We start from the raw sequence: 13,961 nt of genomic DNA on the forward strand, positions 1-13,961 counted from the left end.
CAATCAAAGGTTCTGTAACTAGTTTTAGTACGCATTTTAATTCTATCAAAACAAACCTTTAGAACAAATTAACTTTAGAGATTTACAACTTAGACTTGATAGAATTGAGAAACTTTTTGATGATTTTGACAACGCTCAATCTATTGAGGCCTCTGATGAGGACTATACTGCCAACGCAGATACTATCCATGGTATAGAAAGGTCGTCTTTCGAAACGCTGTTTTTTCATATTACTAGCGCTGTGCGAGACTTTATTGACACCAATCTTTCAAAACCCCGTGATCAGGCTGCTCAAGCTTCAAATTCGACAATTTCGTCCGAAAACCGGTCTATTAACATTAGGTTACCCGCTATCAACTTGCCCTCCTTTGAGGGTGATTATGATAATTGGTTGTTCTTTAGAGATACATTTAATTCTATCATACATACCAACACGGAACTTTCCAACATTCAGAAATTCCATTATCTAAGATTATCCTTACAAGTTATTGCCGCAGAAACAATACGTAACCTGGACATTTCTGAAGCAACATATGAAACTGCATGGGAATTACTAACAGACAGATTCGAAAACAAATCTCTTCTTGTTAATAATCATATTAAAAAATTATTTAACTTACCAAATGTTTCAAAAAATTCACATCATAATCTACGCACCTTACTTGGTGGTTTCCAAAGACATTTACGCTCTCTTGAGTCCTTAGACTTAGACACAACATCTTGGGATGCCCTTATCATATATCTAATCACCACAAAACTAGACAATGCTGCACACAAAGAATGGGAACTGTCAATTAAAGACGATAAGATCACATTACCCACTTTGAGTAACTTAACTGAATTTCTAAAAAGCAAATGTAGAGTCTTAGAATCTATTAATCATCAAGAAGAAAAATCTCGTCCCAAATTCCCATCTACAGGCAATCCCAAGTCCAAAAATTTCTTGTCAACTAATAATTCTTCTAACTATTCTTTATGCAAACAAAAACATCTAATTTACACTGAATTTCTCAAATTAGAAACGTCATTAAGACATAATGAAGCAAAACGCTTACGACTTTGCATAAATTGTCTGCGTAGTGATCATTTCACTAAGGAATGCAAATCTTCCGGGTGTCGTAAATGTGGAAAAATACACCACACACTTTTACACTTTCAAGGTAACTCACAAAAGCTTATTGAAACCAGTAATCAAACCAGCAGCAGTTTACCTTGCTCAAGTCCAGGTACATCAGAAGGCTCTAATGCACTGACAGCACGTAACATTTCGTTTGAGCACAACTCTACTACTTTGCTGTCAACTGTAAAAATAAAAGTCTTTGACATCTCAGGTAACGAATACGAGGCTCGTGCACTACTAGATAACGGCTCGGAAAGTAATTTCATTTCCCAGCGCCTATTAAATCTTCTAAGGTTGCCTACAACCAAAACACATTTTTCTATTTCTGGTATAAACCAAACAAATTATATTGTAAGCTATAGAACATCAGTAAAATTTAAATCCAAAACTTTAAACTTTTCTCAAGTAATTTCTTGCTTAGTACTTCCAGAAATTGCAGGAAATTTACCTTCTATCACATTCGATAAGAAAACACTTAATATCCCTTCTAATATTACTCTGGCCGATCCAGACTTCAATATTTCATCTCCTATTGATCTTCTTATCGGTGCAGACATCTTCTGGAATTTAATTTGTATTGGTCAGGAAAGGATGAAGAACGCTCCTTACAAAAAATCATATGGCGATCTGATCATACAAACTCTCTCGAAACTTATACTTTAAACACCGTAATTTACGGTACTGCTTCTGCTAGTTTTCTTGCCACGAGATGTCTTCAAGAAGTGGCACATATGTATGCAACCGGTTTTCCTGACATATCTTCTATAATTTTACGGGACTTTTATGTCGACGATCTTCACACAGGTGGTTTTACAATAGAAGATATCAAACGCATTCAATCACTTACTTCCGAATTATTATCTCGTCATGGTTTCCAATTGAGAAAATGGAAGTCAAACGCTCCTACTTTAAACTTTGACAATCAAAATAATGTTTCCTTGGAAATTGGAGCTGACGATACTATCAAAACTTTGGGCTTATTGTGGAGTCCAAAATCTGACACTTTTCATTTCAATGTTCAACCTATAGAGCACAAGTGTAAAGTTACAAAGAGACTTATTCTTTCCACTATATCAAAAATATTTGATCCACTAGGTTTGCTTTCGGCTGTAACTATAACAGCTGAAATTATTCTCCAAGATTTGTGGAAATTAAAAATTTCCTGGGACGAAGTCGTTCCCATGGATATCTTTACGAAATGGGTTACATATCAGACTCAACTGGTTAAACTTAATCAGTTACAAATTCCTAGGCATGTAATTTGTAGAAACTACAGGTCAATTCAACTATACGGTTTTTCAGATGCATCCACCGCTGCATATGGTGCTTGCATTTATATTCGTTCATCTGAAAACTTCGAAAATTTTCGTTGTCATCTACTTTGCTCCAAAACCAGAGTAGCTCCTTTAAAACACATCCTCACGGTACCGCGCCTAGAACTTTGTGGAGCTTACTTGCTAGCTGAGTTGATAGACAAAGTAAAACAACACATGCAATTAGATTTCGAAGAAATCACTTACTGGTGCGACTCCACTATTGTTCTAGGATAGATAAAGACTTCTCCGGGTTTGTTAAAGACGTTTGTGGCAAATAGAGTTTCTCAAATTCAAACTTTGACCGAATCTCACACATGGCGTTACGTGAATACACTTGAGAATCCCGCAGATCTTCTATCAAGGGGAATTTCTCCTACATCACTTATCACTTCTGAAATGTGGTTTCATGGCCCATCATGGCTAACTAAACCAGAAACTCATTGGCCTAATAGAACATTCGAACCTTCTCAACTCCCTGAGCTTCGACCAGCATCAGCCCTTATCGCAAGAGTTCACATGAAATTGGACATCATCACTAAAATATCCTCATTTGTAAAACTACAGCGCATTATCGCTTATGTATTACGCTTTATAAATAATTGTAAATTTTCTCCTAAACGAAGGAACTTCGACAACCTTTCTTGTGATGAAATAGATAATGCTTTAAAATATATAATTATATACTAGTACAAAATGAAACATTTTATGACGACTTAACACACCTTAAGAGACATGGTAACGTTGACTCTAAAAGTAAACTACTTACCCTCAATCCGTTTATCGATAAGGATAACATACTCCGCGTTGGTGGAAGATTGCATAATTCTGATTTTTGTTACGATAAAAAACATCCCATTGTCCTTGATTCTAAACACCACTTTACTACTATTCTTGTACGAAATGAGCATCTCACCTTAAATCATTGCGGTCCTCAATTACTATTAACTTCCATTCGTGAAAAATTTTGGCCCATTAATGGACGTCAAGTGGTTCGCAAAATCGTTCGCGATTGTATCATCTGTTGTAGGGTGGCTCCTAAATTAGAAACCTATCTTATAGGTAATTTACCCTCGTCACGTCTTGTTCCCTCTAGGCCATTCTACAACTGTGGACTTGACTATGCAGGACCGTTTTTGTTAAAGGATCGACACACCCGTAATTATAAAACTATCAAGGGTTACATAGCTCTATTCATCTGTTTAGCAACTAAGGCCATACATTTAGAAGTCGTGAGCAGCTTGACTACGGAAAGTTTTCTAGCAACGCTAAAACGCTTTATTTCTCGACGCGGAAAATGCGCTTCCATCCTTTCGGACAATGGTAGTACCTTCGTTGGCGCAAAAAATGACCTCAAATTTTTTGATACCTCTAGTTCAATTATTAGGGACAATTTAACTACCGAAGGTATCAATTTTATTGGCAGTTTATTTCGCCACGATCACCTCACTTTGGAGGAGTTTGGGAGGCGGGAGTAAAATCTGTCAAATTTCACCTAAAACGTGTCATTGGCAATACAATTCTTTCATATGAAGAATTTTCCACTGTTTTATGTCAAATTAAAGCTTGCCTAAACTCACGACCACTCTCACCAATGTCTAATGACCCTTCCGACTTACTTCCTCTTACTCCTGCACACTTTTTAATTGGATCCACAATTACCGCAATACCTGAACGGAATTTCTTAGATGTCAACGAAAACAGCCTTAGCAGATTCCAAAGGCTTCAAAAAATGATCCAAGGTTATTGAACTAGGTGGTCCAAGGAATACATTTCATCCCTCCAGCAGTGAGTTAAGTGAAAAAACATTTCACCAGTCTTCTTAGAATTGGAAGTCTAGTGACGGTGAAGTAAGATGGGACTGAACCCTTAAGATGGTGCCTGGGTAGAGTGATTCAATTACATGCGGGTAGTGACGGAATAGTTCGTGCAGTGACAATTAAAAATATTAGAGGTTGTTTCAAGCGACCAGTGACAAAGGTGTGCGTCCTACCCACAGATCAGTGACTTAAGCTTCAGTGAAACAAACGGTGAAACAAACTTTTAACTCAACTCGATTACTTGTTGAACCCCTACAGGCGTTCAAGGGAGACGGCTTAAATGTTAAAACTTTCGAGCAACCCTGTACAATATACTTTTAGTTGGAATTTTACCCGACCTCTGGCTTACACCCCGAGAGAGGGGCTGCAGGTAGTTGCGGACAGAACAGTCTCATCACAACATCTTTACAATAAGGACGCTAGTTTTTAATTTATACTTACGAAATATTTTACATTTGCCTTTTTTTATATCTTCAATACAGTTTAGTTTTAGTGATTTGTTTTTATATTACGTGAAATTCTAATAAGATTTATCTTACATCCCCTATAACCATCTCATATAGGCATAGAAGGGAGAAACAGATACTAGTGCGCGTAACGCTATCACCAGTGACGCATCAGAAACAGAGTGTCGGAGTATCGCAGGCGATCTAAAAGTTTATTTCAAAAATAAGGTGTTAAGTGCGTGGAATCGGGAGTGGAATGACTCTAGTTCGAAACTCAGAACCATCAAAAGTGATATTTTTTCATGGAAGTCCACAGCCAGAAGTAGAAGATGCCAAACTATTATTACACGTCTACGACTTGGACACTGCAGGTATACTCATGCCTATCTCTTCTCAAATAGTGAACCTCCAAAATGCGAAACATGCAATACAGTAGTCAGTATAAAGCACTTCTTGATAGACTGTCCTAAATATGTAAATCAAAGACAGTCTTACAATTTGCCAAATAACCTGAAAGCACTCCTCAACAAAAGTTTAGTTCCGAACAATGTATTAGGTTACTTAAAATGTATAAATATATTACACAAAATTTAACTTTATTTAATTAATATAAATGTTCAATTGTTCACAAATTGTAATTAATTGTTACAATGATAGATTGTTACAAATGTTAAATTTAATATTATTACAAATGTTACAGGAATGTCGCTAATAACCTTTGGGTGGATGCGACTTTGTTTCTTTAAATAAAAAAAAATCTCATGAGAATCTCACAGAGTTTGCTGAGAAATTAAAAAGTTTATCTGAAGACTGTAGTTTTGGCGAATTTCTGGATGAGGCTCTTCGCGATAAGTTTGTCTGTGGGCTAAAAGCTGAAAATATCAGAAAACGATTGTTAGCCGAAGACAATTTGACATACCCTAAAGCACTGCAAATAGCTCTAGCAACAGAAGTAGCAGAAGGTCAAGCTAAGTTAGTAGGAGGAGATGTAAACAAAGTCTGTAAAGTAAATTTTTCAAGTAAAAAGTCCAGTTAGTTCGATAAGCACCCAAATCAAAGTAACGTCAAGACTGATAATAGAGAGGAGCGTTGGAAGTCTTGTCCCAAATGTGCAAGGAGACAAAATCCTGCAAATTGTCCTGCGAAAAATTGGGAATGTTTTCATTGTCACAAGAAAGGGAACACCAGCCGTGTCTGTAAAAGAGTCAACTATTTAGAAGGTCCAGAAAATCAAGAAAATTCAGCGGCAGGTTCTACATCTAGTGATGACTCATTCGAATTAAGTTTCATTGGCCAGATTCATAGTAAGAATGAAAAACCCCATAGAGTAAGTCTCGGTGTTGAAAATATAAGTCTAATATTTGAGATTAATTCAGGTGCCTGTAAATCTGTAATGCATTTGTCAGATTATAAAAACGTTTTGGTTTTTTAGAACTTTTTCCGGTAACTTATAGTCTTAAAGTAGTAACGGGGGATAATGTCAGAATAGTAGCAGAAATTGATGTTGTGGTAGTCTATAAAAACTGTACATTTTGTTTACCTATTGTTATTTTAGATTGCCAGTACAAGCTCAATCCACTGTTAGGAAGAAACTGGTTGAGTATTCTGAACCCAGACTGGAAAAATATACTTCAAATACGCCAGGAGTCTGGAGAGTCAAACTTAAAGTCTAAAAGTAAGCACATGGCTACAAAAGTAAGTCAAAAATCAAAGTGTAGGTCAGTTGGTCATAATGTGTCTAGTGAGTCAATGGTCAATAGTAAACTTAAAGAAAATTTTATTGCGGATATAAAGAGTCAATTCAATGAAGTTTTTAAAGATCAGCCAAATTTGTTTATTAGGAATTTTACAATAGATTTACCAATTAAAGAAAATATCAAACCAATTTTCATAGAGCCTACAGTATGCCTTATGCATTAAAACCTAAAATTGAGTCGGATATATCTAGTAGGGCAGACCGGGGTCAAAAATAACAGGCGGCGAAAGTAACAACTCAAATATTATCTGAAACCACGAAAAGAATAACAGCGCTTGCGCTAGTTTTGTAAACTGACAAAACTGCCGACTACCATATATTCGTACGTGAGCGATATCGGCGCCAGTCTCGATTGTGTACAAGACCGCAATTGTTTTTAGTGCTCCTTAGTAATAATTTTTGTGTGATATCTAAGTGAAATATAAGCTTTATTGTTTCAGGTATGTACTTTATCTTGCATATATAGTTAGTTTAGATATTTGAAGATAATATAAACACAAGTAACTGTCTACATTTATCGTTGTTCATTGTCAAAAATTAAAAAGTTTTTAAAAAGTAAGGTATCACAGTATGAGACTGGGATCACAACAGTCCAAAGGCCCAATAGAATTGTCACTAAAAAGGGAACAAGGCAAGTTGGATCATTGATGTCTGCCGAACGTGGTAACTTAGTCACGCCTGCGCGGTAAATGCTGTTGGAAATTTTGTTCCTCCGATGTTTATATTTCCGAGGATTCGGTACCAGGAACATTTTATTTGAGATGGTCCAACTGGAAGTACAGGCGCGGGAAACGCAAGCGGGTGGATGCAAGAAAGTGAATTTCTTAAATTCTTACAACACTTTCTGAAATATACGTCAGCAACTACCGATCACAAAATCCTGCTGCTACTAGATAATCACGCATCTCATATTTCTATTCAGGCACTGGACTATTGCTCTGAGAATGGCATTGTTGTGTTATCCTTCCCGCCTCACTGCTCTCATAAGTTAGAACCGTTGGATCGCTCTGTATATGAGCTATTAAAAAAAGCAATTAATTTGGGCTGCGATTCATGGATCCGAAGCAATCCAGGGAAAACTATGACCATTTATAATATCCCATCCATAGTAGCTACAGCAACATCCAAGCAGGCTTTAGATGCACAGGAATATTTCCTTTTAATAGGAATATATTTACACCTTTAGATTATGCACCGTCTTATATCACAGATCGACCTCCACCAGCAAATAAAGTGACCAACGATGTTGAAATTAACACGACAGAATCAGGAAAAAGAGACGATGAACCTACACCAGATAACCAGAGAAATCAACAAAATAAAGAACCCGCACCAGCGACATCTTTTTCTGTCACAGCTGAAACCAACAATGAACTAAATAATATTCCTAGAGCGTCAACTTCACGCCTTTCTTCAGCTGAGGAGTTTACACCTGAAGCAGTCAGACCTTTCCCCAAAGCCCCGCCTAGAAAAGAATGAAATAAAGGAAAAAAGAAAAGAAAATTGGCCATATACACAGATACCCCTGAAAAGGAAAAGATTAGGGCAGAATATGAAGAGAAGAAGAAAAAAAGCATTAAGAAAATTTTTTCTGACCCTAAACTAAATCAAAAAATCTTAAAAAAAAAAAGAAATCATTTAAAAAAACAACAACAACAAGAGAGGGATGAAGAAGATGAAGAGTGTTTTTGCCTTGTATGATGTGAACCAAATGGTTCAAGTAAGCCAGGGGAAGGTTGGGTTCAATGCATTGAATGTAAACGTTGGTCACAACGCCACAAGCCAAGAAGGTTTATACGTTTGCCATAATTGCGAATCAGATTGATCCATAATTTGTTAGGTTAAGTTCACTGTTCCTCTCCGTATAGCATAAAATTCGTTAGGTTAAATTTACTGTTCCTCCTGGTACCTATAGCATAAGTTTTTGTTTTTATTTTACGCGAGAATATATCTTCTTTTGTACTTTTGTATAACTTTTGCACTTACATTGAATAAACATCATTTGTTTAAGCTTTTGATCACTGTTAAAACTACTATTTCTATCGGGGCATTACTATGGGGGCATTTGTAACATTTGCCGCTACGACAATTTTTCACAAATAATAAAAAACTATAATTATTTAAAAACCTTAATAACCTATTTTAATATTGCTTAAACATGCAATTAAGGCCTGAACGAGAAAATTTGTTTATATTTGTTATAGTTTTCCCGAAATTGGTGTTTGAATTAAAAATGTTACTTTCGACCCCGGTCTACTCTATGGTAAAATCAGGTATTTTAGAAAAGGTTTCTTATAGTCAATCGGCTAGTCCTATTGTAATTGTACCTAAAAAGAATAGTGATGATATTAGAATATCTGCAGACTTCAAAAGGGCACTTAATAAAGTATTAGATGCGGATCATTGTGTTCCTCTTCCTGAGGACATTTTTTCGTGCCTCAGTAATAGTAAATATTTTACTATTACTGAGGCACGTTGATGAGGCTGAGGTAAATTGATCTAAAAGGGGCTTACCAACAATTAAAAGTAAGTAAACAGTCTAATTCTTATTATCTTATCTTAAGAATAAAAATCAGCAGGGATAACCAAGCACGCGAAATCCAAAGACGAATTACTTTAGCGTGGGCAGCCTTTGGAAAACTGCAAGACACACTTAAGGCCAACATACCAATTAGCCTCAAAAGAAAAGTATTTGACCTGATGTTGTGAAACGCATAGCGGAACTTAAATGGAATTGGGTAGGCCATGTAGCGAGAATGCATGACTCACGATGGACGAGTAAAATTACACATTGGAGGCCAAGAGCAGACAAACGTAGTAGAGGAAGACCACCTACACGTTGGGCTGGCGACACCAGGCGTATCACGAAAAATTGGCAACAGAGAGAAAAAAATCGCAAAGAATGGAGAAGTTTAAGGGAGGCCTATGTCCAGCAGTGGACGTGATAAATTAAGGCTGGATGATGATGATGATGATGATGATGATGATGATGATGATGAAACAGTCTAAAGAACTGTTAACTATAAACACTCATATGGGTCTTTTTACATTTAGCAGGTTAACGTATGGAATTATTGCTGCATCCGGTCTTTTTCAGACTGTTATGGATAGTATTTTAGTAGGGTTGAAAAAAACTAAATGTTATCTATACAGCGTTCCACGTTAAGAAAATAACATTGCGGAGATAGGGCCATGTATTTCTTATGGACGATAGAAGCGCAGCGATGCCAAGATGAACGCAAGCACGATTCAGGGTTGTATAATTTGTATTTTTCTTTTCACAGACATGAATTAAATTAACGTAATTGACCAAAAGTGCCCATTCGAAACAAGAGATGAAAAGTAGGGAAAATGATTTTAATTAAATAAATAGTATTTACAAAAGATAATTTTATTTTATCTTATTTTAATTATAGTAACGACAGTTTATTTGTTTTTCGGTAAGAATATCATATACCATGAATCATAGAAATCAGTAGAAAATATTGCTTAATTAAATCCTGCACTTTGCCGGCTATTAAAGATTTAAAAGCAAATAAACGGACCGCTTGGAATGCATATATCTAATTACTAATTGCAACTTAAAATAATATGGTGGGCGTATGTCAGCGATTTTATGTCGTTCTCTGAGACTACATAATGATAATAAGGCTTTGTGGTTCTTCAGTTGTTATTCTGACTTTACAATTAAATGTTAATTGAAAATGGAAATTCTAAAAATATATCGACAATCTAGTAAACCGCATTCCTGAGAGTTTTGCCAACACTGATCTCCATAAGCCTAATGTTATTTTCTTAACGTGAAACGCTCTATAGATGATATGCTTGTGTATGGTGAAACCTTGGAAGAATGTCATAAAAATGTTTGTATGAGTATGAGTTTAATGTTACGGTAAATGAGAAAAAGTGTATTTTTTATGAGACTAGTATTGAGTTTTTAGGGTATAGAATTGATGAGTTTGGTATTCATCCAAAGTCTGACAAAGTAGATAGTATTAATAAAGTGTCTTCGCCGCAAAACATTGTAACGAAAATATTTTGCCTACCTCAGGGTACGAACATAGGGGTAGAAATAGGGGACAAAAACTATGGGGCGAAGATAGGGCAAGCAAAATAAACGCTACTAGTGCGTACGACACTCAGTTGGTTGTTGGAGAGCTGGGGTCGTGGATAAGTGAAATAAATGGGTCGGATTGGGGTAGCTACAAAAAAAATGAAAGGGTACTTACATAAATCTCCTGGAGAAAATGAAATAAGATATGGCAGACAAGGTTACCTCTAGCTATTTAAATTTGGACGCCGCTTCGAAGAAAACTTCCTGCTGGAAAAAGAAAGAAAATTTCTTCTTCCCTAAAATCAAAAATACATACAAGGGTTAGGAGATTTTCTAAACTAAAATAAACAAAGGATCAGAGAAACAAATCAAACGTTTATTTTTGTCTCATACAAACAGTTATCAAACATAAAAATGGCACAAAAAATATACTATATAAATAGTTGCCAAATACAGAATAAAAAACTTACATGTGTCCGTTTACAAAGGGGTTGGAGATACTACAAAACTTACAAATGTTATCGCACAGAGAGATTAACCTTTTTTTTAACAAACAAAACAAATGAATATCGAAAAGAACAAAGCTAGCTGTCATATGTTAACATAACATTAAAAAAACAATTAAAATGACAGCTGTTAAACCATAAAATTTACAATTTATTGTTTATTACAAATCCTTTAAATTTTAATGAAAGCAATTATTAATAATTATCAAAAAAAATTGTCTGTCTTTACTTTAAAAATTAAAATGTTAATTGTTACCTGGATTCACAGTTTAGCACTTAACTTTCAAAAAAAACTTGTTAACATCTATGGGACTGGAGCTGCAAAGGACATAACTCTCAACTTGAATAAAAATAAACCATTTCCATACGTAGGCAGGAACGATTGGAATAGAAACTTGATGGAGGAAATCAAGCTGTCGACGGGGACATTCTATATAAACATTTTCCAAATTTCATCGGTGCCGGTGTACTGCACAAATCTTATGGGTGGTTACTCTGATCTAAATTGCCACATTGCATAGAGTATCATCACCTTAACCGGTCTTAAGATATTACACAAAAAAAATTGAATCGACTCGCGATTCAAAATCTCTTCTGTCTGCTTTGCTTGGGGCTTAAATGTCGACTCCTCGATGCCTTACATTTTACAAATTTCAACGCAAAATAAATTTCCCTTTACGTCTCACAGCTAGTTTTTGCCTACAAACTTAAAACAAACAATCCACCCTTTTTTGACCTCGTTCTTAGCAACGAACCGACAAAAAACTTCTTGAGTATTTACTTTTAAATTGGTTAAACTGGAAATTTTTTACCTCACAATACATACAGAGAATAGGGGAATATTAATGTAAACAAAGACAAAAAAATATTAATACGTCTTAGAAAAACCGTATACCTGACTTGCAATATTATTTTAGGGGACTCGAAACAACTTTTAAATATTCCAGTTTATTGCGTTTTAACGACAAAAGAAAAAACAGCTGAATACCAAAACTTGATATTTAGAATCTCAACTTAAAATGTCATAATATATTGATCGTTTTAAAATTCATTTGCAAACAGAAAAACGAAAATATTACACCAAATTTAAAACGCTACAACATAACCGAATTAAAGTCATATCTAGGTTTGATTAACTATTATGGTCGTTTCATATCCATGTTGTCGTCTAAATTAAAACCACTTTATGATTTATGTAAATCAGGCACTGATTTTAAGAAATCATGGACATCGGATATTGAAAAATTATTTCGAAATAGTAAATTATTTGTAACTTCTGATCAGATACTAACACATTATAACCCATCTTTACCTATATTATTAACAGTAGACTCAAGTGGTCATGGGGTTGGTGCTGTGTTAAGCCATAAAATAAATTGAGGAGGATAGACCAATATAATTTGCTTCCAGCACTTTGTCACCTGCAGAAAAAAGATACTCAAACCTAGAGCGTGAGGCCTTGGCTGTGATTTATGGTGTCAAAAAGTTTCATAAATTTTTATTTGCTAGAAAGTTTTACATTATTTTAGAGTATGAACCATTAAAGTTTATCTTTGGAAGAAATAAGAGCTTGCCTATATCTGCTGCTATGCGTATTCAAAGGTGGACTATTTTACTTAGTGGTTATAATTATGAGATAGAGTACAAAAAAAGGCAAACTGGTCTCTAATGCTAATGCTCTATCACGTTTACTAATCACAGACAAAACAAACTATTCCATGAACAACGTATAGGTATTGTAAGATCGAAAATGCTAATGAGATCTTATTGTTGGTTTATTTAAGCTAATACGTAATCTAAAATTTAATGTTTATTTTACTTGCTGTTGTAACTCTGTTTAATCTTAATAAATTTAAATTAGTATATCTATCTTCGTTTTACTTATTGTTAATAAGGACAGGTGACTTAAGATAAAAAATATTTTCGGGAAAAAAAAAACTTAGAAGCATACAGTCCTAAGTCCATTTTTTTGTAAAATTAAAATATTGGTGGATTATAATACTCTACCTGTACTATTAATTGCCTTAAAAAACTGGTTATTCATTATTTATTTATATCTGAAATAACTCTAAATATTCATCGAAAACCGTTAATTCATTTTCCTGTAAAATCAATAAATTGGACTTAGGACGGTATGCTTCCGATATACAGGATACAACAATATTTGCTTGAGCGACTGAAACCATAAAGTAGTTTATCAGAAAAAATCACGTTTCAACCCAATCACTAATGGAAAGTACTAGAATAATTTCTTTAAGAAACAATTATATTAGGCAGATAACTGAGTATCGAAAAATGAAACTAAATATTGTATGATATGTATGATATTCGACATGACACCGTGAAAAAAAGTTGGACGATTAATAACAGAGTGTTCTAATTCACTACCGCCCAATAAAGGACAAAGAATTATAATTTTACACTGCGGTTGAGAAAATGGATGGATCGACGATGCATTATTAATATCTGCAAAAAAATTAAAGACGCGTCTCTAGATTACCGTGAGTATATGGAAAGTTCAATTTTTGAATCTTGGTTTGAAAAATCTCTTCTTCTGAAATTACCTAAATATAGTGTGTGTGTCATGGACAACGCATCATACCATTCAAGATTAATGAGAAATATTCCAAATATAACTTTGAACAAATTACAAATTCAGGATTTTTTATTTGAGGAAAATTTGTATTTTGAGGCATCATATTATATATAGTAAAAAGCAATTGTTGGAGGTTGCTCATAGTAGACAGTATCAGAAGGAATATTTTGTTGATAACTGTTCGCAATAATGGTCATACCATGCTTAGATTTCCTCCATATTATTGTACATTGAACCCAATAGAGTTAATATGGGCCCATCTTAAAGGAAATATCAGGAGATGAAACATGGCTCCTAAATTTTCGTCTACTGTTTTCCAGTTAATTAGAAGAGAACTCACAAAGGTCACA

The 13,961-nt window shown here is 34.8% G+C and overlaps 2 protein-coding genes across 2 annotated transcripts in view; both read left to right on the plus strand.

The window, feature by feature from the left end:
• LOC140449023 (uncharacterized) overlaps positions 1–1,783 on the plus strand; it is a 39,552-nt gene extending 37,769 nt beyond the window's left edge. The window contains exon 2 of the mRNA XM_072542165.1: positions 63–1,783. Within this exon, the coding sequence (XP_072398266.1) occupies positions 63–1,783 (1,721 nt within the window). The remainder of the gene's footprint in view (positions 1–62) is intronic.
• A 68-nt stretch (positions 1,784–1,851) lies between these two features.
• LOC140449024 (uncharacterized) lies at positions 1,852–2,670 on the plus strand. Its single transcript, XM_072542166.1, has one exon. It carries the CDS (start codon positions 1,852–1,854, stop codon positions 2,668–2,670), a length of 819 nt encoding a protein of 272 aa, XP_072398267.1.
• The last annotated feature ends 11,291 nt before the right edge of the window (positions 2,671–13,961 follow it).

This window comes from Diabrotica undecimpunctata, chromosome 8 (genome assembly GCF_040954645.1).
Source record: "Diabrotica undecimpunctata isolate CICGRU chromosome 8, icDiaUnde3, whole genome shotgun sequence".
In the NCBI taxonomy this organism is placed as follows: domain Eukaryota; kingdom Metazoa; phylum Arthropoda; class Insecta; order Coleoptera; family Chrysomelidae; genus Diabrotica; species Diabrotica undecimpunctata.